The sequence below is a fragment of the Phoxinus phoxinus genome (assembly GCF_949152265.1).
Source record: "Phoxinus phoxinus genome assembly, chromosome: 2".
NCBI classification, from domain to species: domain Eukaryota; kingdom Metazoa; phylum Chordata; class Actinopteri; order Cypriniformes; family Leuciscidae; genus Phoxinus; species Phoxinus phoxinus.
The window spans coordinates 46,201,450-46,228,724 of record NC_136877.1 but is presented as its reverse complement, the minus strand read 5'-3'; the positions used below and the strand labels follow the sequence as shown (position 1 = coordinate 46,228,724).

Here is a 27,275-nt window from a genome sequence, read left to right as displayed (position 1 = left end):
TAACAACTTTATTCGACTATATATTTTCTTCTGTGTGGGCCTCTGGGTGAGTTCACGTAGTGTAACAGGGCAGCGCTTCTGGGTTGTACGTCAGAACGTAGGCTCACTATTGGCCAGCATCACACACATGACAGCGTCGGCCAATAGTGAGCCAACCTGCTGGCGTACAAATCAGAAGTGCTGCGCTGTTACACTACGTGAACTCACTCATTATCTTTACTAACTTTCTGGGCCGGCAAGTTTTAATTACAATAGAAGCCTATGAAGGAGTGAGACAGCTCTCAGATTTAATCAAAAATATCTTAATTTGTGTTTCGAAGATGAACGAAAGTCTTACGGGGTTGGAACAACATGCCGGTGAGTAATTACTGACAGAATTTTTATTTTTGGGTGAACTAACCCTTTAATTTGAGGGAAAGAAGTAAGCATTATCTTTAGAGTTAGAATTGATTGCTTTTTATATTTTAATTTTAAAAAAAGGCGTTTAGCATAAGGTTGCAATGTAACATAATAATGATAATCAGATCTGTTAATAATTTCACAATGGCAGGTTCACAATGGTTTGATATAATTTGAATAGGTTACAAATACATTGCACTTTCATAGTCACAGAATTGGGTTTCTTTCCAACAGCAAAACATTTTTTTTTTTGAAAAGCGGGCAGTGACTGTAGACTTTTAAAGTGATGTAAAACTTGATTTATAATGTGTATCTAATATAGACTCTATTTTTACACACTTATCATTCACTCTTTTTTTTACAGTCTATGGGTCACACTCGTTCTGTCATCACCACATTCGTCGAAGACACCACAAACAAAATAAAACGTCACGTTCCCTATAATGACTTTTATTTTGAAGGGATTGAAAAGTAGAGACGTTATGCGTTTGCGCATGGCCTGTCACAAAGCAGGAAGTAACTTCCAAACTGTCAACAGTCCAACGCAGTACCAGTCACGACCGCTTGATTCTGTCCTCATATTTATGTTATTTCAAATTTAAACATTTTTCTGACAGTGATGTCTCGAAAGTCTAAAACTGAAGAATATTATCGCTTCTTCACAGTGACAGATCCACGCACACACGAGAAAGGACACACGGAGTATAAAGTAACAGCAAGGGTTAGTAGCACTATCATATTCTGCATGATCCTATTTAACATTAACGTTACATTTCCTTATCACAGAGAGGAATAATAGAATAGATACGGCATAGTTTCGACCTCAGATATATATGAGTTTTGTGTTTTGAATTGATTACAGGTATCCGAGATGTTTATGCTTTACACTTTGATAACCTGTGCTTCATAAATACAAAAGACATATTGATCATCATAGAGAGGGTTAATAATAACTACAAACCTCGGTTTGTGTATATGGTTTGCTGTGAAACTCGTGATTTAAAAAATCTGGAACGAGACCACGTGACTCCAGTGTCTCATGCACAAATCTGACCCCCTTCCTCATTCATGCTTCAAATAATAAGCCCTTTCAAATCCTCTCCCTTTGGTGTCATGTGGTTTAACTTATCCGTCTCTTTCTCCACAGTTTGTATCAAAGACACAGCCGGAGAATGTTAAAGAGGTATGATCATCCCTGACCCTGTATGTTTGCACACACACATGTTTGGAGCTGCACTGGACTCATTGTTGGTTTGATTGGCAGGTTGTGGTGTGGAAGAGGTACTCAGAGTTGAAGAAATTACACGGAGAGCTGGCGTACACTCACAGGAACCTGTTCAGGCGGCTAGAAGAGTTTCCCCCTTTCCCACGAGCGCAGGTTTTTGGTAAGGTCAACGCAATTGCTTGAGACGTGATGCAAACATTTGTCACTTTATTTCCCACCAGCTGAATTTGAAGAATTTCATTGTTATGACTTGATGCTGTGAGTCGGCTTCTTTCTACTTTTCTAACGTCCCTCACCGCTCTCTCTGTATCTCTCGCTCTCACAGGGCGTTTTGATGAGGCTGTGATTGAAGAGCGGAGGAAAGCAGCCGAGGACATGCTGCTCTTCTCTACAAACATTCCTGCTCTGTACAACAGCCCTCAACTCAAAGATTTCTTCAGGGTAAGACATATATATTATGTCTATGCCATTGCCATAGAAAGCAATGCAGATATTCTGGAAAATAAAAAAGAGCGCCACAGGACACACAAATTGGATCTGACCAGTTGCGACAGTGTGGACAGTAACTCATTTAGATCAGATTCCAGTCAGACTAAGTGTGTGTTCACACTTGTTGTTCGGTTTGCTTAACGTTCACATTGGCATTTTAACACCAAACCTAAAGATACTGAACCTAAAGGCATAGGGATATGTTCACAACCTGATTGGTCGGCTGTTATTACGTATGTAGAGACAGAGCGCAACGCGTCATAATCTGAAGACCACGCCCACCGGGGGGGAAAAACAATCCAACCGTCTCCATTGACTTTGCATTGCGAGAGGCTGCCTCCTTGTCATTTCTTGCTTCTAACAAAAGACAGAAAAATGCCTAAAAGCTGCTGAGTGACCAGGTGTACAGCAAACAAGCTAAAAAACCCAGAAATAAGTTTTTATAAGCTGTTGACCCAAAAAAACGAGCGTTTAAGGACTTAAAAGTGGATACAGGCTGCAACGAATTAGTAAATTGTGGGATCCTGACACTCAGTATGCACTAAAAATACAGTTACGTGTGCAGTAAGTTAAACATTTGGTCACTGGTGAGTCAAATATCCAAATGTCACTTTTATATATTACATTTCTGAAAGAGAAGCTATCCTGTGTTGCCGATTACGTTCTCCTCCAGCGGGCGTACGTTAGTTCTCGGAGTAATGAGACACGTTATGCTCTGTCTCACTGCCTGATCCACTTTTAAGTCCTTAAACACTCGTTTTTTGGGGTCGGCAGCTTATAAAAACGTATTTCTCGTTTTCTTAGCTTGTTTGCTGTACACCTGGTCACACAGCAGCTTTTAGGCATTTTTCTGTCTTTAGTTAGAAGCAAGAAATGACAAGGAGGCAGCCTCTCGCAATGCAAAGTCAATGGAGACGGTTGGATTTTGTGTCCCCCTCTGTTGTGGGCGTGGCCTAAATACGTTCTGTCTCTATTTCACGACTGAACTTACCGAATATTGACGCATCTTGTGACATTATATCCTGTTTTTGGTTCGTTTACATGTCTTTGGTCCGTGTTGCGTTCATATTTTAGTCGAATCGCTCCAGAGTTCGTTTGGAAGTGGACAAAGACTCATCTTTTCCGCTTGTTTGGTGGCACCAGGGTATCTTTTGCATGACACGCAACTAACAGAGCAATCGCACCAAAGTTCGTTTTAATCGAAACAAACATGCCAAGTGTGAACACAACTCTACTAAGAGACTTCATCCAAAAAAACAAAACAATTTTTTTTTAGACGGTAATGTGTATACATATAGTTCATCAATTACTGCCATCAATACTTATCCTCAGGTGTTGTTTAGGTGGAACATAAAATAAATATTGCTCTTAACAGAGTTTATAATAGTCACTGACATGGTCAAACTCATAAAAATACTAAAAAAGTATCATAAAAGTTGTCCATATGTGACCGGTGTGCTGTATTTGTCTGATTGTGTGTCCTGTGAATGGTATTTTCTGTCAGGGAGGAGAAGTGAGGAGACCACTGGAGACAGCTGCCGTTTCCACGTATCTTCCTCCTCCTCTCATTCCCCTGCCGGAGAGGAACGCTGAGCTGTCGGCTGAAGAGGAGACGGGGAGAGATGCTCCCATCCCGGCCCAGGAGCTGGAGTCCAACCCAAGACTGACAGATCTAGCCCAGCCAGAGGAAGCAGTCGAGGCCTTTTCCGTCGACAGGGAAAGCAGCCCCACACCAGAAACACAAGCAGAAACGCAAATACAGGAACTGACAGAAAAAGAGAGCGACACTGACATCACGACACATCAGGATAACGGCACAGAGCAATGCGCTGCTGCTACAGACGCCACAACACGTTAGTTTGTCATCTACGTTCTTTTATCCTGTTTCTATTCGATTTCAATCATGGTCTAATTGCTCCATTCCTGCTCTTCATCCTCCAGATGCCTCGCTTGAAATTCCAGGTTCTCCAGTCGACCAATTAGAGGAGTTTGATTCGCTGTTTGATTCGGGATTGGAGGAACATTCAGAAAAGGCTCCGCCTCCGCTGTCAGATACAGACCTCGCTATTTTTGACCCATGTGCCAAAGAAGGTAGGGAAGTCTGCACAGTTTGACCTGTTTTTTTTCTTTTAAATGCAAATCTCACTCTAACCACCTTATTCAATGCCTCAGATCAACCGTTCGGGTCACCCAGCCATGCTCAACTCCTGTCTGTCCCTCTAACGGGTCCAAACGGGACTGAGTCTGATGAGAGCTACGTGCTCCAGGCCAATGACGAGCTGAATGCCGCCCAGGAACGAGAGCGAGAGGGTGATTACAGTGGAGCAGTGAAACGATACAGGATGGCTGTCGATATATTTATGAAAGGAGTGCAAGGTAAGACGAGGAGGATGTTTGTGATGGCATACTAATATATAGATATATATACTTCTCTGCAGTGTATAGGATAATACTGTGCAAATTTTCTGCATTCACAGAATCCCCAAAAAACTAAATACTACCTTTGTTAATATGTGCTTTATTCAACAAAGCACACTGTTGGGAATATAGTATCCCACAATGCATGTGCTTGACGTGACCTTCCATTTCCAGTGTGACTCATTAACTCGAAGTTATAACAAGTGTGCACAAAGTTGAGTTTAAAATAGAGGCATAACTTTTATTATGTTTTTGAAAGTCTTTTGTGTATTGTGAAACATTATTACTATTTAAAATATCTTTTCTATTTTTATATATTTTAAATGTAATTTATTCCTGTTTTGGCAAAGCTGAATTTTGAGCATCATTACTCCAGTCTTCAGTGTCACATGATCCTTTTATTTGAAATATAAATATTTTGTAACCAGTGTTGGGGAAAGTTACTTTTAAAAGTAATACATTACAATATTGGGTCACTCCCCAACTACTTGGTTACTTTTTTATAAAAAATAATTGTAATACTTTTTCTCATATGGGCTGGACTTGTTTGTCATTTTGAGTAATACTGGATGTGTTTTTGTGCAAGTGAGATCAGTAAATGCATGTTCACATTTAGTCTAGAACTACAATATCCATTGTAGAAAAGGCCCCAAAGTTATGTTAGTTTTGCTTTATTTAGTATTAATTATTTAGTATTTAGACCATATTGTGCTTTATGTTTCATGTTTACTCCCGTGTATTCAGTGCTTGTGACGGTAAAGCGCGCGCTGGTTTGTATAGTATATCTGACGTTGCACAGTTAGTATGCAGTACGATAGAGATAGTCGGTTGGTTGTCACAGTTGTTAGTATGCTGTAAGATAGAGATCGTCGTCGGATGATAATTGTGAGGGACACTTTTCTTCAGAGTGTGCGTCAATGAGGAAAGTAAGTATATCTGCTGCATTACTCGTGATATTGTATTTCTTTGTCTGCTGTTATTTCTGCTATTTGCTATGGATGAGAGTTAGGAGTTTAAGGGTCGCTACGCGACCGTTGTGTTGATTATATCCACGTTCGTACGTTACTTTCTAGCTTCAGTCCATCTGATTCAGTACGTCGGGTCAAAATATGTCACAGCATCGTGTTTAGACATGCTTATACTTTACTATTTGTTGTTATGAATATTTATTACTTTGGTTGAGCAAAAAGTGGCGTTAAATATTATTATCTGGAACGCTATTGAGGCTTTGAAGTATATCATAGACGACAGAAGGTTATATCTACGTTATTGGTAACTTAATGCACGGTAGGAAATCTGAGAATCCCATATAAGTGTTTGAATCCTTTCTCTCTTCTTACATTCTTAGAGTTTAAGAGATATATAGTCATATTCTGACTATTATTTATTTTATGTTTGTAATGTATATTAGTGCTTAAGGAGGAATGAGTGTATGCATGTTTCCTTTATTCATCTGTATTTTGTTTCTCTCTTTATAGAAACCACACACACTTAAAATTGCATTCACCCTCAATCTCACTCGCACAAGAAAAAGTGAAGAATAAACAGAATAATAAGAACTTTCTCTCAGCTCTTCATTTCATACTCTGGAATATTTGGCCTTAAGTGGTGTTCTGGCCGACACATCTGAGTGAACCTGGTGATAAACCCAGAATTAGCACCTAGACTGAGCGTCTACCCATTATCTTCACTTCATCCATCATGTTCACACACACAACGCCTCTGCACTTACTCACGAGTTCTCTTAACGTTTGAAAAAGTAACTCTAAACCTTAATTTTAAAAGTAATGCATTACTTTACAAGTTGAAAAAAGGAATCTGATTACATAACTTGCGTTACTTGTAATGTGTTACCCCAACACTGTTTGTAACATTTAGGGTGTGTGTTCACACTTGGCATGTTTAGTTCAATTAAAACGGACCCTAGTGCGATTGCTCTGTTAGTGCGGTTCATCTGAATAAGTGTGAACGCTGATATCCGAACCCTGGTGCCACCAAACAAGCGGACCGAGACTCTGAAAGATGAGTCTCAGTCCGCTTCCAAACCAACTCTGGTGCGGTTCGACTCAAATATGAACGCAACACGAACCAAAGACATGTAAACTAACCAAAAACAGGACATGATGTCACCAGATAGAACCTCAAATAGACATAATGCTGAAGCACACCTGTTTTTTTCATCATTGTCGCAGTGTTGCCCATCACAGTTCGGTAAGGCATCAGAACCTCGTCTCCTCACAGCAGATCATTGTGTGTGTGTGTGTGTGTGTGTGTGACGGAGGAATTCCTGTTGCTGTTTTGACTCCTTTACGCATTTTATAAACTCTTCACGAGTTCTCAGCTGGTCAAAATACCATCATGTGTTGGCTACGCACACACAACAAGCGGATGCAGTGCACGGCATTGTTTCGTAAAATAAAAGCCGACCAATCAGGTTGTGAACGTATCCCTATGCCGTTAGGTATCTTTAGTTTCGGTGTAAAAATGCCAATGTGAACGCCCAGGACTAAACGTTTTGGGTCCGGACCAAGCAAAGCGAACTACAAGTGTGAACACACCTTAAAGCTCTTTACTGTCACGTTTGATCCATTTAATATATCCTTGCTGAATAAAGGTATTCATTTCTTTAAAAAATAAAAATATGCATGACCAAAACACTGCTGTTTTAATAAACATTGTAGTTTTTTTTTTAAATCGAAATAAAAATGTAATTGAAAACCTGGCCCCATATACAGGCTACAGACCCTAAATCATACAAAGGCCAATTTGCTGTGGTCAGAATGACCCTGGCGTGATTAAATTATCTGAGAGGAAAGAGCAGAGTAGCTCTCAACACAAGGACATTACGTGCAATTTTTTTTTCTTTTCTCGAAGCAGGAAAATTAGCTCTATTTGGATGCAATGTAAAATATTTTAATGGTAGGAGGAAACTAAAGCTCACTACATCCCTTTGTTCTACCCTTTTCTCTTCTCTCTCTATTACTCATTCCCTCCCGCTAGGAGATGTAGATTTGAAGAGGAGAGAAGCAGTGAAGAGGAAGATTGCCGAAGTCCTAGAGCTTGCGGAGAGACTTCTATCTATACAGACTCCCACTCACGACCACAATACATAGAGAAACTATTTAAACGCACACACATACACACTAACTCAAGCTTCATCAAACCTGGGATACCCAAGCACACTCCCACATATGTACCCTCATGAACCCAGTTTTGACTAACACGTTGAAACAATTCCACCACGGTTTCACTTAAGTGCAACTCGCCGACCACCCACACGGTCCACACACACACACTTGACTCCCACACTCAAATAGATACACTTGTATCACCATCCAAACGGATGTGTCCAATAGATGCACTACGCTCCCTGCATTGTAAGACCAAGCGATTTCTACTTGATTTGACACTATTTTAGCGTAATCATCTAATACTGTGTGATCCTAAGGAACTGGAAACGTGTAAATGAAGCATTATGTAAATGACTGTTGTCTAACTTAAGACGTTGCCTTTTCAATGGAATCTGCCTGTTTTGTAAATTATAAGTAATTTAAAATATAATTATAAAAAAGCATTCTCGACCCATTTTACTTTTGTAATACGATATTTCAGGATGGAACAGGATATTCAATGTGTTCAAAAGTCTTTGTTAAAGTGTTATAAGCCATAAACCAAGCCAATCAGCGACGAGGTGAATCACAACACTACAAACTTTGATTTGAAACGAACAAGTATATTAGAAAACTTGACAGGTACAAAGTTAAAAAACTGCTAAAGCTAAAGAGCTAAAGCTAAAGAGATCTTTTGGTGCTGTTTGCTTGTTTTGACTGATTGGTGGAATCTTCTGCACAGCATCATGGGTAATGTAGTTTTTCCACCACAAATTATGCTGTTATACACAATTATTTTAAAACTAAGCTGAAATAATGTGGGCTGACGGCTTCATAAGAAGCAAATAATATAGATTAACTGCCTTGTAGCTCTTTCTTTAAAGGTTAAGTTATTGTTAAAAATGTATTTCCCTATGGATAAGTTTTACTTCTGGAACCAGACTGTTTGATGTATTCACTCATTATTAAAATGTTGATTTTGAACAAAAAAAGTTACATAGTGCACCTTTCATATGGTTAATTTTCATGTCATGTTGACTTTAAAGTCCCCCTGTGGTGAAAATTAAGCTTTTAATGCTGTTTATGTCTATGTGTTTTTTTTCTTCTTCTATGCTTTAAGACAAACCATGTACAACTTCATAAGTCAACACCATTGCTAAGTATTTTCTCCTTAAAGCTGCAGTGAACCAAAGACAGTCTTAAAAACGCGGTTTGAAATCACTGGTGTTTCTGACTTCACAAACTACCTTGTAACCAATCAGGTCAAAGTGTGATCGTCAACGAGAGGATCTCTGAGCTGGTGTGAGTGAGTGGAGGCGGGGCTAATTTGCATATTCATAAAACCGCATACTAAATTAGCCAAGGGTGTAGCTGTGTAGAGTAACATTCAAGCTATTTTAAAACATGAAGACATTTTTTTTTTCAAGATTATTATTTTTTTAATATGTAATTTTGTTGATCAAATATAAGTTTTAAGGGATACAATTATTGACTACAGGGGGACTTTAAAGGGTAACTAAACCCTAAAACAACTTTTTTTGTTTTGTTAATAATCTCAATAGGTTTGAGCGCAGTTGTTTTAATACACCACCAGGTGTCGCTGTTTTCCCTGAACTAGATCAAGACATCAGCGCAGATAAAGCCACATCTCTTAGGGCCATCATGAGTAGCACTCACTTTTGGCTCTGTTTCTGGAGTGGGGTAAAGGGAAGGAGCGAATATAAAGGACGAAGCGGATTACATAGCAGAAAGAACTGAGGGATGAGCAGAGGATGAGCGTGGATCATCTCTATTGTCAGTGGATGGAAAATATCCCTCTCGTTCCCCTCCTACTGTTGTTTTCTCGCTCTCCCGTCGAGCTTGTGTATTTGCTGTTTTGGCTTCCTGGAGAGAATGTGGAATGGAGAGAGGTTACCGCACCTGTGTGTGTGTGTGTGTGTGTGTGTGTGTGTGTGTGTGTGTGTGTGTGTGTGTGTGTGTGTGTGTGTGTGTGTGTGATGAAGAGAGTGACAAAAAGGAAAACGGGGGGAGATGGAGTGTGTTTGGGCATTAGCATGCTGAGAGTGTCAGCTCTCGATGTCCCTCTCTCCCCCTCTCCATCCCTCATTCTATCTCTCACTCACCAATCCCTCTCTCCTCAGTGTCCATGGCAATTATACCATCAAAACACTCCAGCCAAAGAGGATAATTGCAACCTGAGTACTGCGGAGAGACTGAGAGGGAGAGTGAGTGAAAGTGTGTGTGAGCGCGCGCGTTTTCTCACGTCTGTGGTAGCTTATCTGTGTGCGGCTGAGAGCGAGTCGGTGCATTATATTGTATTCCTGAGGTTCTCCACCGCATTGTGAGAGTCATGTCGGTCAAAGATCAAAGAATATGTTTGCGGTGCTGAGAGGACAAGGACAATCCATTGAAGACACATGCACACACTCACAGCTTTAATAATGTGCATTACCGCAGTCAGTTTCCTGAAACTCAAGGTCAGAGGCAGAAACTCAAAACAGAGCTTCAGTAAAGAGGGGAAAGCTGGTGAAACCGTGGCCATGGCTCAGCTGAATCCGGAGTCTAGTGGTGTGTCGGTTAAATTTAGTGCTCAAATGATATCTATAATTGGCGGTAGCTGATAAAATGCAGATTTTTACAGGATTCTCCATAAAATTCACAGGCCCAAAACAATATTTGTATGGGTGCACGGCCTTACAAAGTCCCTTATACACTAACTAACCTACCTTCCAAAAGTTTAGGTTCAGAATGAATGCTTTTACACAACAAGGATGCAACATAGATTATGATTCATAAAATATTTCTATTTCAAATAAACACTGTTATTTTGAACTGTGACACTAAAGACTGAAGTAATGATGCTGAAAATTCAGCTTTGCATCACAGGAATAAATTACATTTTGAAATGTATTCAAATTTTAAATATGTAGGCAATTTAAGAGAGGCTAGCAATAGGCTAAAGAGGCTAGCTCCCTTCAGAGAGTCTCTAAAGAAACGCATCCTTCAAAACACATAAACGCGCACAGCAGAGAGCTAACAAAAGCGTCACGAGAGACGCCGTTAAACTACCTCATGTCTCAAAGCACAAAACCACTATAATATTGAACATAAATAACGTTTCGGGTGCGTTTCCTGACAGCATCATTAGTTAGCTAATTATGGTCGCACGTCCCATTGAACTCTATTGGTAACGACAGAACTTGCGGCTATCGTTAGCTTTGGGAAACGCACACCTGTACGACTGCTGAAGATTAATTTCGGCGTTGATAGTGTTGCCACTGAAACGCATAAATTCGATTCACGATCCGCTTCGAGTATAGCGTCACGGGTTTCAATCTCTTGCAAATTACGGTAGTTATGGCGTGAACGCAGCATAAGCTCGTTGTCGGACTGAATGATTGGACGAACATTTTATGGTCTCCTTCCACAGACGACATACATAGGCCTATAAATACATTTAGATCACTCAACTAAGATTGCTATCAGGATGTGGAGAGACTTTCAGCCAGCAACAACAACTCGCCTACCCTGCCTTTAACAAACTGAACCTTGTTGTAATGTAAAGCTCACTGAAGATCTATTTGAAAACAAATAGTGCGCATTATTATTTTTCATACTGACAGGTGACCAATTCTGCGCAGTTTTCGTCGAATAATCTCAAAATATCTTCCATTTAATCAACTTGCCCCCTTTTTTAACGTATTATTAACACTCTCTCAACCTTGGTTGAGTGTATTTGTCTTCCCTGGGGGTTTTTTAACGTCTTTGTGGCACTAATTCCCGAGGACTGGATTCATTATATCGTCCCTTCAGATTGAATATCCTCTAGTTCAACTGCAGTTGTCACTCACTGTCTCTCCTCAGTCACCTTGCCCAAGGCTGAATGTGTGAGTGCTCTCTTCTCTCAAACACACTTTCCCTCAGAGGCAGCCAATGGGCAAACACTTTGCCTGTCCATCGACCCCCTCAAAACGTCTATCTGCACTCCTGCTTTCTCTCTCTCTCTCTCTCTCTCTCTCTCTCTCTCTCTCTCCCCGCTGGATACCACATTTTCATTCCGCGCATATTACGGACTCATAATGCAATATGTTTGATCGTGACTCATTCAAATGAGACATTTTGATAAGTCTCCCACCGTTTGAAAGGATCGACATTCGTGTGGCATTTTTAAAACACTGCTCGCAAATGGCCACGTCCCTTTGGTGTGTTTCATAGCTCTTTGTTAGAGTTGCTCATGCATTTTAATATTGTTTGCTGTCAGTCATTTGGCTTCAGTTCAAAGCATTCAGTGTGAGTTGCTAATGTAGTTCAAAAAGCCTTTCAGCCTGACCTTACAAAAGGTGTGTGTGTGTGTGTGTGTGTTTACAGTGCAAATGGACTGTAAGGAATTGAGGAATTGTCGAATGCGGAATTTAACACTTCCGTTGCACACTTACTGGCATTTGTTTACAGAAAAAAAAAAAAAAGGATTTAGAAATAAATCCATTAGCATCAACGCCACTTGTCAAAGTATGCGAGCCGTGCTAATGTCCCGTCTATCTATCTATCCAATATCTATTCGTTTTTAAAACTACATTTCAATTACATTTGTTTATGGATCGCTCTGTAGTCGCAAGCACCTTTTATTAATAAGGCTTTGTGTCATATTTCTTGTTTCCATAACAACAGTCGCCACTGGTTATTGTGAACAGTTTGGTTGGTTGAGGGGTATTTCAGTGAAGTGGGGGAGAGAGGGAGTGATGGAAACAATGAAAGAGAGAGAAGGGGTGCTATGAAGAGGAGTGGAGGGACCGATAATCAGCTTTCACACGTTCAGGGGTGGAGGAGTCTCTGATTATGAAGAGCTTTATTGCTGTATTTTTCATACCGGCCTTGGCATATACAGTCTCATAGGGGAAATATGTCATAAAAAAAACACACAAAAAATCATTACCGGAAGGTTTTATAAACACTTACTGGTTGAAACTCTGACATCCTGATAGCAATCAATAATAGAAGTGGTCTAAATTAAAACATGTACATATGGAAGTCAAAAAATATTCATCCAATCAATGCATTCGGTCCGAATGCAATAATAGGGTGTCCTACCAGCCTGTCAAAATATGTATTTCCATACCTCTTCCTCGCACAGACATCACACGTCATGATACGCCACAAATAAACAGCAGCCGCCTTTTAAAGTTCCTCCTGAACCAAAACAACGAGCTTAAGCTGCGTTCACACCATAACCGTAATTATGAGATGGCAACCGTGACGTTCTACCCGGAGCTGTTCACGTCCTCAGACTCAGATTTATGTTATGATTTATTTATGTCAGGCTATTAAAATAATCGAGTCAGAAGTATATGTTTAGACAAAAATTTTATAACTGCAATAGGTTCTCCAACATAATAGTTACTCACTGCAGTCAGTGTTACTGTAATATCGGTATGTGCATGCATGGCATTAGTCAAAAGAGAATGAAAAAAATTGTAAAAGAATGTGTACAGAATTCCTATTAGAATTCTATCATCATTTGGAACCTCTCCTAACACATTCCAGGTCAAGTACACACACACACACACACACACACACACACACACACACACACACACACACACACACACACACACACACACACACACACACACACACAGAATCCTGCAAGAACCAAATCTGTTCCAACTAGAAAAAAATAATCTTGCATTTCTTTATTTTTAAAAGTCCTATGGAATGTCACGTCTTTATCAGAAACCTACTTGTTTTTGTTTTATATTTCTTAGAAGTTTGGGGTTTGGTAAGATTTAGGCTATTAATGTTTTTGAAAAATGTCACCAAAGCTGCTTTTAATAAAAATATATATTGTGAAATATTACCATTTTTAGTGTTTTAATGTATATTTCAAGTGTTTTAATGTATATTTTTCTTAATGTAATTTATTCCTGTGATGGTAAAGTTGAATTTTCAGCATCATTGCTCCAGTCTTCAGTGTCACATGATCCTTCAGAAATAATTCCAATATGCTGACTTGCTGCTCAATAAACTTTTCTGATTATTATCAATGTTAAAAAACAATTGTGCTTCTGCTTATTAATTTTTTTAAGAAACTTTTTTTGATGGATTGAACATTCTGTTTTGTATCAATGTAAAAATATTTCCTGTCATAGTGATCAATTTAATGCATCCTTGCTAAACAAAAACATGATTTTTTTTTATTTATTTTTTTTATTGTAGGCTACTGACCCCAAATTTTTGAGCAGTAATAATAAAGGGGGCGTTTTATCCCTTTGGGAACTTTATAGTCCTGTTGGGAGCCATGTATCCGAAATGTATCATATGTATCTACTGTTTGTTCAAAGCAAATTCTATTTAGGGCCTTTTGGATTCACTTTCAGTCGGCTTTTTACATTGAATGAGATACTTATTGATTATTAATTTTACATTTATTTACATTTTAAATCTAAACAAGAACGGTTATAATAGTGTAAAAAAAAGAGGTCACAATGATAATTTTTACCATAATATGTACATCAGATTATTTTAGTAAATCTGGTCGTTTTTGATTGGTGGAGGCTTATAACCAAGTAGTTACCCCACGTGGAGAGCGAGTGGGAGAGAGAGAGAGAGAGAGAGAGAGAGAGAGAGAGAGAGAGAGAGAGAGAGAGAGAGTGTGTGTGTGTGTGTGTGTGTGTGTGTGTGTGTGTGTGTGTGGGGCAGCGGACGGACATCCCTCCCTCTCTCACGCCTCGCCTCGACGCCCACTGGCTGATCACCACGCGATAGAGTGCGCGAGGATGAGAGATGGACAGCGCGAGGCAGGAGCGACAGCAATAACAGGAAACTCGGTGGCGCGTTAACGCTGATGCTCCCGGTGACCAACGCACACCTCGACAAGACCGACATATAATACGATAGGAAAGTGACCGACCGGGGGATGCGTTTTAACTGACTCTTTTGTAAGTTTTTAAAATATTTTACCTTGCTTTTTACCTTAGGGACATCCGCGTATTTGGTTGTCCTTGTCAAATGCGGCTCATCTATTTATTTGTTAATGAATCTGCGACACACACACGCGCGCGCGCAGAGTTTACAAATGTCCGCTCGTGCGCCGGTATTCGAGCAGGAGCGAAATCTGTCTTCATAACAAGAAAACTTTGACGTGAACTCTGCGATATTATTCACGGCGAGTTGGTTAGTGTGTGAGTAATTAAGGCAAATCAATTTCTATAATTTATCCGTGAGGGTGTTGTCCTTCCATCTGGTACATTTTTTTTTTCATGGCAGTTAAACGGCTTTAAATTCGAGCTATAATCTGATGACATCTGTGGCATTTGTGCCAATGAGGGAAAGGCGAAAACGGGATAAATGAGTTATGTATGTGTCTGTCTATCTGCCTGTCTGCCTGTCTTTTTATCTATCTATCTATCTATCTATCTATCTATCTATCTATCTATCTATCTATCTATCTATCTATCTATCTATCTATCTATCTCAAAACTATTTAGTAGTACTAAAAGCTCTGAATTAAGTAAAAAATGCAGATTCAGAGCTTTTGGGACTATAGTAATCTCATTAAAATATTTACTGTCTCACCATCCATGTATTTGTGTTGTGTGTGTGTGTGTGTGTGTGTGTGTGTGTGTGTGTGTGTGTGTGTGTGAGAGAGAGAGAGAGGGAAAGAAGGATGAGAGCAATAGAGTCAACAGTCTGAACAAACACAGGGTACAGCTGTCAGCGGATAGATAACACACACATGCAGAGAGGGAAAAAAAGAGAGACTATGATGATGCCGATAACAATGAGAGGATTATGAGCAATTTTAAAACCGATCCAAATAGCTGCGTATATTCGTCTATGATTCTGTATTTATTCACGGCCAATTGTGCTCTCTTTAAAGATCCTGAAACCAGATCAGAACGGAAAAGGGGGCTATGGATTCCCCTTCGGATCGATTTCATCAGCAGCCTTCCCAGATGTGTCCCTTCGAACTGTATCACAGCCTGCCGGATTCAAACCCCTCAAGCCACCGATTTTCCCCCGGCAGCCTGTCTTCCCATCCGCTCTTCTCCCCTCTCATGCATCCCAACAGTGCGTCCCAAAGGTGGGGTAGTTTCCGTCAGCGTCAGGGCTTGTTCCCTGGGCTTTTGGTAGATGATGATATAAGGGAGGAGGATGTGTTTGGGAAGAGGGAGTTTGCAACCCCATCATCTCAGCGCTGTCATGGAGAACAACGGGGACAAAGCTCGGCTCCCGACCCTGGCGAATGGGGGCAGGATTTCGCGAGAGTTAAGAGACCCAGGATGGACTCGGCAGCTCGAAGCGAAGAAGAAACGGGGAGAGAAGGGAAGAGAGGGAGGAAGAGTAGAGCTTCGGTGAGAATGGGTGAGAGGAAGGGAGAGAAACCAGGGAACAGGAGGGAAAGCAGGGAAGGCAGAAAGCGACAGCGACAGGAACTGAAGCTTCAGCTGGAGGAAACCAAAGGGAAACTTCTCGAGCTCCAGCGAAAGGTGTGGAGAGTTTACGGAGGGCAGGCGGATGACGAGAAGGGAGGCGACGAGGAACAGGAGAACGGGGCGATTAATCTCGATGAGGTTGCGGAGATGTTTTCCGACAGCGACGATCCACTCATCAGCAGTGGGTTTTCTCCTCCGCGCTGTTCGTCTAAGAAAAACAACGAAACCAACGGGAATGGCAACGCCGAGATATTTCCAGAGACCTCCGTGGACCTGGACTTGGAGTTAAATGGGGATCAGGTGTGGCTGGGCTGCAGTTTGGTCCGGGGCGAGTGGGAGAGCGCAGAAGGAGGGCAGAAGTTTGCTCAAGCTCTAAAACAGGAGCTCGCAAATGTCGTGGCTCAAGTTATCGACAGAGTTGTCCGTCTCTATGCCGAAACCGACTCCTCGACAGTCACATCCGCCTCGGTTTCCCAAGAAACCAGCATGGCGTTGGATTTAAACTCGGACAGGAGGGCGAGACCTCATGCGGTTGAGCAGGTGGAGGCGTTGCCACTCGTCACAAAGAGTCCTCAAGACAAGAGGGCGCCTATCGCTCAAAGCGTCCTCCTCCCTCATGCCAATCCCAGCCTCCCTCCGCTATCCCAGCCCCCTCTCCCGGCACTTTTACCCCCCAGGAGCAAAGACCACTTCTTGCCCTCTTATCCCCCGGACAACCCCGTTCCCTTGCCCCTTCTTCACTACACCATGCAGAATCTCTTCGCCCGCTCCCTCTCCAGTTTGCCTCTTCATAAGGACTGCCTGTCTGAGTCTTTCATGGACTTCCGTTCACACAACTCTGCGTTCCCGCCCCTCCCGTTGTTGGGGCAGCTAGAGCCCTCTCCGTCGGATAGAGCGAGAGAAGGAGGGATGAGGGGAGGCGGAGCAGGAGGGGGGGATGGAGGAGATGCAGCTCTCTATCTCGCCGCTGGATCAATATCCTTTTATTTGAGAAAAAAAAAACTGTTCAAATAACACAGCCGTTCAAAAGTTTGGGGTCAGTTTTAAAAAGAAATGAATACCTTTATTAATGTTAAATTGTTCAAAATTGACTAATTTATAATGTCATTATCACTTTTTTAAATAAAAACAACACTTTTGTTTTCAACATTGATAATAATAAAGGTTTCATTGGCGACAAATCGTCATATTAGAATATTTTCTGAAGGATCATGTGACACTGAAGACTGGAGTAATGATGCTGAAAATTCACCAGAATAAATTACACTTTTTTAACTATTTTCAAATAGAAAATTTATGCTAAATACAATTGACTTACAAGACTTCTCTGAGACACTGAGGACTGGAGTAATGATGCTGAAAATTCACCAGAATACTTTTCTTTTGTTTTTAACTATTTTCAAATAGAAAATGTATGCTAAATTTCTGTTTTTACTGTATTTTTTATCAAATAGGTGAGCATACGAGACTTATTTCAAAAACACCAAAAATCTTACAGAAGATGATTGAACAGTAGTGGATATTATACACACAACTATACAACTGTATTTGTGCTGCCATCAAACATTCCTTAACCATCTACACTCTCAGGAAGGTCTCTCTCCGTGCCACCTGAAGAAAGCCAAGCTCATGTTCTTCTACGCACGCTACCCCAGCTCCAGCACTCTCAAGACATATTTCCCCGATGTCAAAGTGAGCACCATTCAGATATCCTAAACGCAACATACAATAGCTTTGTGTGCATATCTTGCACAAATGATACGGGCTAATGACTTATTGAATAAAGTTACACTGACCTATATACAGCGGTCTGACATGGTTACCCTTTGAATCAATTTAGAGCAGTCAGAAAATGTTCATTGAGTCCACGTCAATATTTTTCAATGAAATCATACGTATTATAATAAAGCTTCGTCCGTATGTGATTAAGCATCGCAGAATGTTTCAAATATTTAATGCTGACCTACATTCAATATATAGCCTCTTTTTGAAATGCCTCTTTTTCTCTCTCTCTCTTGCACAGTTCAATCGCTGTGTCACTTCCCAGCTGATTAAGTGGTTCAGTAACTTCCGGGAGTTCTTCTACATCCAGATGGAGCGCTTCGCCCGCCAGGCGGCCAGAGAGGGGCCTACATCTGCCAGGGATAGATCACTCCGCCTGGGCAGAGACACCGAGCTTTACCGCATCCTCAACATGCACTACAATAAGAGCAATGATTACCAGGTCAGTGTGTGCAATGCACGTGTGCACATCTGCGTGAAACAGGTCAATCACGTGTTTAAACGTCACTTCTGCTTTCCAGGTTCCTGAGAGGTTTGTGGAGATATCTGAGATTGCCCTGAGGGAGTTTTTCTCTGCCATTCAGAGTGGTCGGGATACTGATCCGTGCTGGAAGAAGGCCATCTACAAGATCATCTGTAAATTAGACAGCCCAGTGCCTGACAGCTTCCGTCTGCCCGGCTGCCCTACAGACACTTACCGCATGGGTTAAACCGAGTTCATCACACACAGAAAAACACACAAATTGTGCACAGATTGATATCATAAGTGTGCAAGAGTGTGCAAGAATGTTTAACAATTTGAATCAGTGGCAAAGAACCAAGAAGAAAATGTACAAAATGATGCTGTAAAGATCGAGAACACTAAATAAGTGTTTTATTATTATTATTATCATCATCATGATGCTCAAAAGTATTCTTTGTTTAAACGTTATCTGATTAATACTTCTGCTTTAGTCAAGCATTATTACAGTTTAGCACTGAGAAACGCTCTGAATTTATTGAAGAAGAAAAAAAAAATGTTCTCATTTTATTCACTGTTACATTTAAGGCTCATTAATTTATCTGAAAATGCAGGCCTGGTTGGCCTTTGACCTTTTTATATTACTTGTTACTCGTTATATAATGTTGTTGAGTTTCTGTGTATTCGTGGTGTCGTGTAATAAAATGAGTCAAAACAAACGTTGCTCTCAGTCAACGCTACAAATTAGTGCCACAGTTTTAACGCTTATTTTTAAATGCATATGCAGTCTAACATGACATATATATTGGCTGAGTACACTAAATGACATGAACATTTAATATGGTCAACTGAGGGAGGGTAAGGAGACCCTGGCTCTCTAAGCTCAAACTCCTGACAGCACGAGTCTATACACAGTGGGATGGGCTTCTATTGCGGTCTATACAGATTTCCCTAGACTGGGTTGGGGGGTAATATACGTAATCAGATTACTTTTTCAAGTAACTAGTAAAGCATTACTTTTTAATTATAACATTAATGTAATATCTGAGTTACTTTTTCACATTTATTGACTGACACCTGTCCACATTTTGAGAGAAATAATCATAGCCTAATGCTGCGTTCAAGTCATCTTGTATCTCGTATTTACGAGTTGAAAGCACTTGAGCGCCACCACAATGTCGTAAATACCAGTGGGAAACTCGGGATTTTCTCTGAGCCCCGATCTTTACGAGTTGTGGACGTGTCACTGAGAAACATGGCGGAATACCAAGGTATTTAGCTTGTCAGGCTTTCCTATTTACAACGCAGTAAGCTAATTGCCTGCACAGAATATGATAGCATTATAAAATAACAATGTAATATGTAACGATGAAGTTTGCAGTGGCTGTTAATACATATTTTTTTTGTATTTAATGTCACTTTGTTAACTAATATCTTTGCTGCTGACATTCAATAGTCCAATTCAACCAAACTATTATAAGCAAAAGTGACTTTAGATAAACATCACATTTGTGTGTTTTTTTTTTTTGTCTTTTTGCTAAAGTGTTGAACTTTCTTCTTCTGCAGTCCAGAATGACAGCACAGCTAAAAGGTTTGTTTGAGCTGCGCCCTCTACTGTTCACACCAAGGACGACAACTGTAAAGATAACGATAAAGAAATAGTTCGATAAATCGTTCTCAATATTAAAGAATAGAGTTCACACCGCAGCTATATAACAATAAAGGCACAGAGAAACGATAGTTGGAATCATTTTCAGATTTTTTTTTTGTTCCAGCTGATGAACGATAAAAACATTAACCAATCAGAATCAATCATGTAACTTGTGCATTTAAAGCGACAGACAAGCACGACGATATCGTCAGCTGATGCAATCATAGTTATCTCAAATATCTCGTTGTTGGTGTGAACAGGCCTTTCATTTCACCTTTGGTGTGAAAAAAAAGCAATTTGCATGTGCCAATAGTAGCTTTTGTTAAAAAACAAAGCAGCCCAGGTGAGGAAAAGTAACGCCTAGTTGTTTTTTAGGGAGTAACGCATTGCTTTTAAAAGTAACTTTCCCCAAAACTGGTCCCAGATTTGGTTTGCTTTATATTTGAACTGGTTGAACAAATTATTTAAAGTGTGTCAGGGCTTTGCACTGATCTAACAAAAACCAAAGTAGTTCAATTACAAGTAAAAAGGTCCTAATTTAATCTTTAATGTTGTTAACTTATACTCTCACATCTAGTCAAAATGAAGTAGGTCTATATAATTTATAAAAGGTGATTATCATAAATGTGACCTATTTTGGTGCTTACGCAAGGGAATGTGGTTCTGTTCATTCATTTTTTGTGCGATGTTGCGATCACATGATTGTCGTTGACTCATGATGCGTTTTTGGACACATGAGTGCGTGTATGCGCGCTGCCGCGGCTGGTTAAAGTCAGTGCGGAGTTGTGGCGCGCGCGTACACACACACACACACACACATGCTATGGCGCTGCCATGGCTTCTGTTGCTGGAGCTGCTGCTGTATGGCAGCTGTTTTATCTGTGGGATCATCACAGCCGCCTCTGTTACAATCTCACAGGTATATCTGCTGTTTACTATTGAATATAGAAGACTTTACCTTGTTGTTACGATGCTATTGCGTTCAGAAACACGACAGAATGTAAGTTTCAAACTTTGACAATGTTATCTGAACACTTAGTTTACTGTTGTTGACAGTTTTGTTTAGCAGGGGATGTGTTTTGGTGTTTTCCCAAGATGCATAAAAAAATCATAACTTTTCTTCTGGAAGGGTTCTGTGCTTATACTCTCACGAGTTGTCGTTATAATCGTCATGGTCATGTGACCAGAAATGTTTTACTTTTTATTTATTTATTTATTTATTTATAATTATCCATGCTGTAGAAAAACTAATAGGCCTATGCTTTTATAATTCTTATAATTATCCATACCGTAGAAGAACTATTAGGCCCACGTTTTAAAAAATAAAACCCGGAAGTGAAGAGAAAATGAAAGTGTAATAGAAGTAACTGAAGCTTCCAGTTCTGTCACTGTTTCTGTCATGTGACCAGCTGAGCATTTGCTATCAAGAGGAATTGGCTTATTAAAGTCAGATGAGCAGAAATGGAGAGTGTGAGTAAGAATTGCAGTGTTGAAGAGGTTTCGTCCTGTTAGCAGTGGATATAGCAGGAAAAGAATGAAAGGGGAAAATGAAGAAGACCATGAGTGATGCTCTTGTATGTAGTTGTGGAGTTCACTGGCACACACATTAAACATGAAAAAGTGTCTAGGTTGAAGTGCATTAAATTCCACCTGCATTTAACCCCTTTGTGTCCACGTTTTTCAATAATTTCAGACCCTCTGTTGACCATTATTTGTAGAAAGTGCCTACTATGGTCATAACAAGATGCATTGTAAGCCATAACATTCTTTCCTTATTTTTTTCACTCAAACAGGGAAGTTTTGATGGGACGTGTATGCTGTACGGTTCAGTGCGTCTGAACAACTCATCCTTCAGTGTGCTTACACACAGTTCTCCCTCTCTCTGTTACTTTGTGTCCGCCATCTCAGTGTGTGTGGCTATCTTCTGCTTTTCACTCACTCTCTACTGGGTCTACATCGCCTGTTTTGACGGAGAGGTGAAAAGGTATGTCAAAGAGCTCCGTAAATCATGTGCTCGTGATTTTATTTCAGGTTTGTGAAGAACAGAGGTTTTCTGTTTCCTGTTGTCGAGCTCCCGTATGGATGGATTGCAGGAGGAACTCTAAACGATATGTGATGCAAATTGCAAACTCATAAAAAGTTGTTAGAATATAGATATGAGACATTGTGGTTCGTTTTTTTTTTTTTTTTTTTTTTTTTAAAGAAATACTTTTATTCAAGTATTCAATAAATTGATCAAAAGTGGCAGGACTTTAAAATTATTACAAAACATTTGTATTTCAAACAACTGCTCTCCTTTTGAACTTTGCATTTAACAAACTTATCTAACAAACTGACTTTTGTTTTGACAGCGCTGAGAACACGACCATAATAGTTTCAATTATTTACTTGTGAAAAATACTGTAATATGATTACAGATGCAAGAAGTTGCAATCTAAAGTATAAACTTTTTATTATTATTTTTATTGAAAGAAATACTTTTATTCAAGTATTCTATTAATTGATCAAAAGTGGCAGGACTTAAAAATGATTACAAAACATTTGTATTTCAAACAACTGCTCTCCTTTTGAACTTTGCATTTAACAAATAATTCTGAATAAAATGCATTACGTTTACCACAAAAGTATTAAGCAGCACAACTGCTATCCACACTGATGATGATGTTACTTGAGCACCAAATTAGCATATCAGAGTGATTTCTGAAGGATCATGTGACATTGAAGACTGGAGTAATGATGCTGAAAATTCAGCTTTACCATGACACAGATGAATTACATTTTATGTTATATTAAAATAGAAAACTTACTTTAAATTTAACTATATCGGTGCACAAAAAATACCTAATAAAAAAAAATCATACTCGCGCCAAATGTTTAAATTAGTGGTCGACTATATCGACAATTTTTTTTTTTTTATCGCACTGGCCAATAAGCTTTTTTATTTGGCCGATGTGTCGGAAGCACTTTTATTTTAAAGACCTTTATTTTGACGGCGCTGAGAACGCGAGCATAATAGTTAAAATTATTTACTTGTGAACAAGTAAAGACAAAAAGTTGAAACAAATAATTTACTTGTGAAAAATACTGTAATATAATTACAAAATCAAGACGTTGCATTCTAAAGTATAAACCGGTTCTCTAAGATATCGGCATCAGGCATAAAACAAATCTGTCTGCCGACCACTAGTTTTGGTACGTTAGTGTATATATTAATAACAAGCTGTGATTTTCAAATTCAGTAAGAGATGTTACAACAGTCCCTGTACTGTCAGAGAGAGTGTGAGTCCTTGATAACATGAAAGAAGTATTTTTTTCTTAAGACTATTCATTTTGGAAGCTACAACATTTTTTTTTTCTTCTAAAATGTCATTCAAACATTGTGCAATGTTGTCTCTGTCTTGTATCAGAGAGAAATTATGGATGAACGTTACTCTCGGCTTGTCTGGAGTCTTCCTCTTCTTCCTCTTGGTGACGGGATGCATCCTGAAAATCGGCCGAGACAGACTGTGTGACTCTGTGCTTCATGCACTGACCACTATAACGAAGTGAGTGTGTGAGAGAGACCTCTGTATTAGATGTTGATTAGTGCCGACAGACAGTATTGACCATTATAACAAGTGTATCAAAAACTAGTGGTTGTATAAATACTCTATTTTGTGCGTTTGCAGGTGTGAAGCAGCGCAGGACAAGGTTTGGTTGAGCCCTATCAGTGGGAGCCAGTTCTACTCCAGACTGCACAGTGCAGAGGTAGAGCGGATCACAAACACATTATGAAACGCATTATGCAAGAGCGATCAGCATATGCATATCATTAAAGTTGCATCTCATTCACACAGACTCATTTCTAGAGCCTCCATCAAGTTGACATCTGAGATTAATTAAATCTGTTTAATGTTGTCCGATTTATTGACATTCCGGCTTCAAATCTCTCATTTATCTGGAGGTGCTGGAGAAAACTCAGACAAAATCTTCTTGAGGGCAAAATCGAAACAGTTGTCTAAAACATTGTCATATATACAGTATATGTATTGTGTGTGTGTATATAAATATATATATATATATGGTAACACTTTACAATAAGGTTCATTAGTTAATGTATTAACTAACATGAACTAGCCATGAGCAATACATTTGTTACTGTATTTGTTAATCTTTGTTAACGTTAGTTAATAGAAATACAGCCGTTCATTGTTAGTTCACAGTGCATTAACTAATGTGCACAATATTTTAATAAAGTATTAGTAAATGTTGAAATTAACATTAACAAAGATTAATAATTGCTGTATACGTGCAATTCATTATTAGTTCATGTCAACTAATGTTAACTAACGAACCTTATTGTAAAGTGTTACCATATATATATATATATATACAGTATATGTATTCTATATATATATATATTAGTGCTGTCAAATCGATTGATTGCATCTAACATAAAAATTGTTTATATAACACACACGCACACTATATAAACAAACTTTTGTTTGATTTGACAGCACTAATATATATATATATGACAATGTTTTAGACAATTATATTGTGTAATTGGCCATATATTTCGATTTTTTGTTTTGTTTTATTTGTCTATTGATTTTAATTAAAGTATAAATCAATCATTCAATCAAAAAACATATTTTTATGTGTTGTATAATAATAACAATAACATATGTGTTATTAGGCATTTGTAGACAATGTTTTAGACAATTATATTGTGTAAATAACTTCATATATTTTGACAAAAATGTTGTCTAAAATCTTTTTTATATATATATATATATATATATATATATATATATATATATATATATATATATATATAATATATAGAATATAATAAATATATATACACACACTGATTTAAAAAAAAAAATGTATAGCCAACTTGGTTTTGTTCCGTCTCAATTGCACTAATGCCCTAAAATTTTTCAACATCACCTCTAAAAAAACATATTTTTTTCTCCCTCTTAGATAGCAGTATGGGTGAATTTCTTCTGTTGGGTGATCATAGCGGGTCTGGTCCTGCTCCAGCGCAAAAAAGGGTCAGAAATCCAGTCAGAAGGAGAGCAACCATCAGTGAGATCAACCAACCCTTCTGAAACCGAGCCCTTCTTCAACCGCCCAGGACGTCCTTAGTGTCGCCCCACACTAAAGCAGTCTATGTGTCCCTTGAACACTCACGCGCACACACACGCACACACATACGCTCACATTCACAAACGCACTGCTGGCTAGCTGAGCCAAAAGGATTTTGGCAGTTCCAGTATACGGTCTTGATTTTGTTCACTAGCATTGCCAAGGGTTAGTTGCCATGGTTACTGATCTGTGGCTGGCAGCGCAGACCTGGCAGGTGATGGTGTGCGGTTGCCAGATTGGTGGTGTGACCTGAACTGATTGAGACACAGCTTTATGTAAAGAGTTCAAATCTGACAACACTGCCAGAGTTTTCACAAACTAAACATGAGGATACAAAAATCTTCAGGAAAATGCTTTGGTGACACTAGTGTTTCTACTCTCTGGCCAAAACACTTTATATAACAGTTTCAAGGTTTTTGTGGAATAACATCCAATAAATTGAACCTAGCTGACCTGGAATCAAACCAGGTTAAGGTTAATGCACTCTACTGTAACTTTTCACTTGTATTAAAGGGATAGTTCACCTAAAAATGAAAATTGTGTCATCATTTACTCACCCTCGTGTTGTTCCAGACCTGTATGAGCTTCTTCCTTCTGTTGAACACTAAAACAAGTTATTTTGAAGAATGTCAGCAACCAGACAGTTGACGGCACCTATTGACTTCCATAGTATCCCCCCCCCCACCCCCACCCCCCCCCCCCCCCCCCACACACACACACTTTTGAAGTCGACTGTCTGGTTACCAACATTCTTCAAAATACCTTCAATAGAAGAAAGAAAAACTCATTAAGTAAATGATGACAGAGAATTCATTTTTTGGGTGAACTATCCCTTTAAATAAAGCCTGCTCTGTGTCAATGTACAACATTTTCGCCCTCTGCTGTCTGTTTATATGAATTACTCCATAAATCCCAGATTAGACGGTGCTCATGTGCCTGTTTTGTAGGCCAGGAATCTCCCATAAGTATTTCCCCCCCCCCCCTCCCTAAATTTCACATTTCTCTTATTCATAGTCCTTGGTGTCCTTAACATGAGCAAAACTGCTTGAGAGTGTCTTTCCGAGAGTGTTTGCCTATTAATCTTGTGCCCAGTAGAGATGTCATTTTTAATGGCTTTTTCTTGCACAGAGCCACGGGAGGTAAGTGTGTGTGTGTGTGTGTGTGTGTGTGTGTGTGTGTGTGTGCGTGCGTGCGTGCGTGCGTGCGTGCGTGCGTGCGTGCGTGTGTGTGTGTGTGTGTGTGCGTGTGTGTGTGCGTGTGTGTGTGTCTGTGTGTGTGTGTGTGTGTGTGTGTGTGTGTATGTATGTATGTGTGTGTGTTTGGGTTGACAAGGACATAAATCCATAATTTGGCCAGTGATGGTATCCGCTTTCCACAGGCGAAGTGCCAAATCTGAGGTGCTGAACGTCCTCGGAAACGCAGTGTCCTTCCGCCTATCTCGAGTCCGTGTTTGCGTCAGCCACTAAATGCGTTGGTCTCATCGTATAATCATTTGTCCTCCTCTTTCTGTGCTACTTTTTTATTTAACTTACTTACTACATTTGTTTTTAGAACCGCTGGTTACAGATTATGCACTGATATTTTTTATGAATATTAAATCTGTTGTATAACCCCCTATGCTTGAGTCTGTGACTATGCAAACACTTCAAAGCAATTCATTTAGTCAACCAAGAGCTTATGGTGTCACACAATATGTCTAAATGTCAAAGGTGGTATTTTTAATATTAAAATGTATAGGATTTTGCGCTTAGGGATTTTATTCATCTGCAATAAGGGTGGGAAAAACGAAACGAAATAAAATCACAGTTTTAGACACATAATAGAGTGGTGTGGATGTAGTCACTTTGAAGGCATTTATTAGCAATTAGCATCACACTGGTTCCCTCCAGGAAAAAACAATGGGATTTTCCCATAGGCTTTTGAATATCACTAAAAACAAGCTCCATGTTCAACAAAGGTTTATTATGATACTTGCACGTTTTGTCCATCAAGATCAACAACTTTTATGAATTTTGAATCCTAAAATGCATTAGCCAGAAGTAAAAAGCTAGAAGTATAGGCTATAAACCAGGGGTCACCAAACTCGGTCCTGGAGGGCCACTGTCCTGCACTAAGTTTAGCTTACCAGGTCCAACACACCTGCCTGAAAGTTTCTAGTATGCCTAGTGAGACCTTG

The 27,275-nt window shown here is 39.5% G+C and overlaps 3 protein-coding genes across 3 annotated transcripts; all 3 read left to right on the top strand.

The window, feature by feature from the left end:
* The first annotated feature begins 849 nt into the window (after positions 1-849).
* On the top strand, positions 850-8,716 carry snx15 (sorting nexin 15). Its single transcript, XM_079605479.1, has 8 exons — positions 850-1,120; positions 1,547-1,582; positions 1,664-1,784; positions 1,950-2,065; positions 3,618-3,966; positions 4,055-4,204; positions 4,286-4,489; positions 7,532-8,716. The coding sequence occupies exons 1-8, from the start codon at positions 1,019-1,021 to the stop codon at positions 7,642-7,644; spliced, it is 1,191 nt and encodes a 396-aa protein (XP_079461605.1). The 5' UTR covers positions 850-1,018; the 3' UTR covers positions 7,645-8,716.
* A 5,506-nt stretch (positions 8,717-14,222) lies between these two features.
* On the top strand, positions 14,223-19,190 carry prox3 (prospero homeobox 3). Its single transcript, XM_079605472.1, has 5 exons — positions 14,223-14,576; positions 15,518-17,048; positions 17,658-17,765; positions 18,097-18,297; positions 18,377-19,190. The coding sequence occupies exons 2-5, from the start codon at positions 15,552-15,554 to the stop codon at positions 18,563-18,565; spliced, it is 1,995 nt and encodes a 664-aa protein (XP_079461598.1). The 5' UTR covers positions 14,223-14,576; positions 15,518-15,551; the 3' UTR covers positions 18,566-19,190.
* Positions 19,191-20,170: 980 nt separating this feature from the next.
* On the top strand, positions 20,171-26,223 carry tmem179ba (transmembrane protein 179Ba). The gene is made up of 5 exons (XM_079591717.1): positions 20,171-20,885; positions 21,760-21,950; positions 23,374-23,511; positions 23,635-23,713; positions 24,935-26,223. The coding sequence occupies exons 1-5, from the start codon at positions 20,682-20,684 to the stop codon at positions 25,097-25,099; spliced, it is 777 nt and encodes a 258-aa protein (XP_079447843.1). The 5' UTR covers positions 20,171-20,681; the 3' UTR covers positions 25,100-26,223.
* The last annotated feature ends 1,052 nt before the right edge of the window (positions 26,224-27,275 follow it).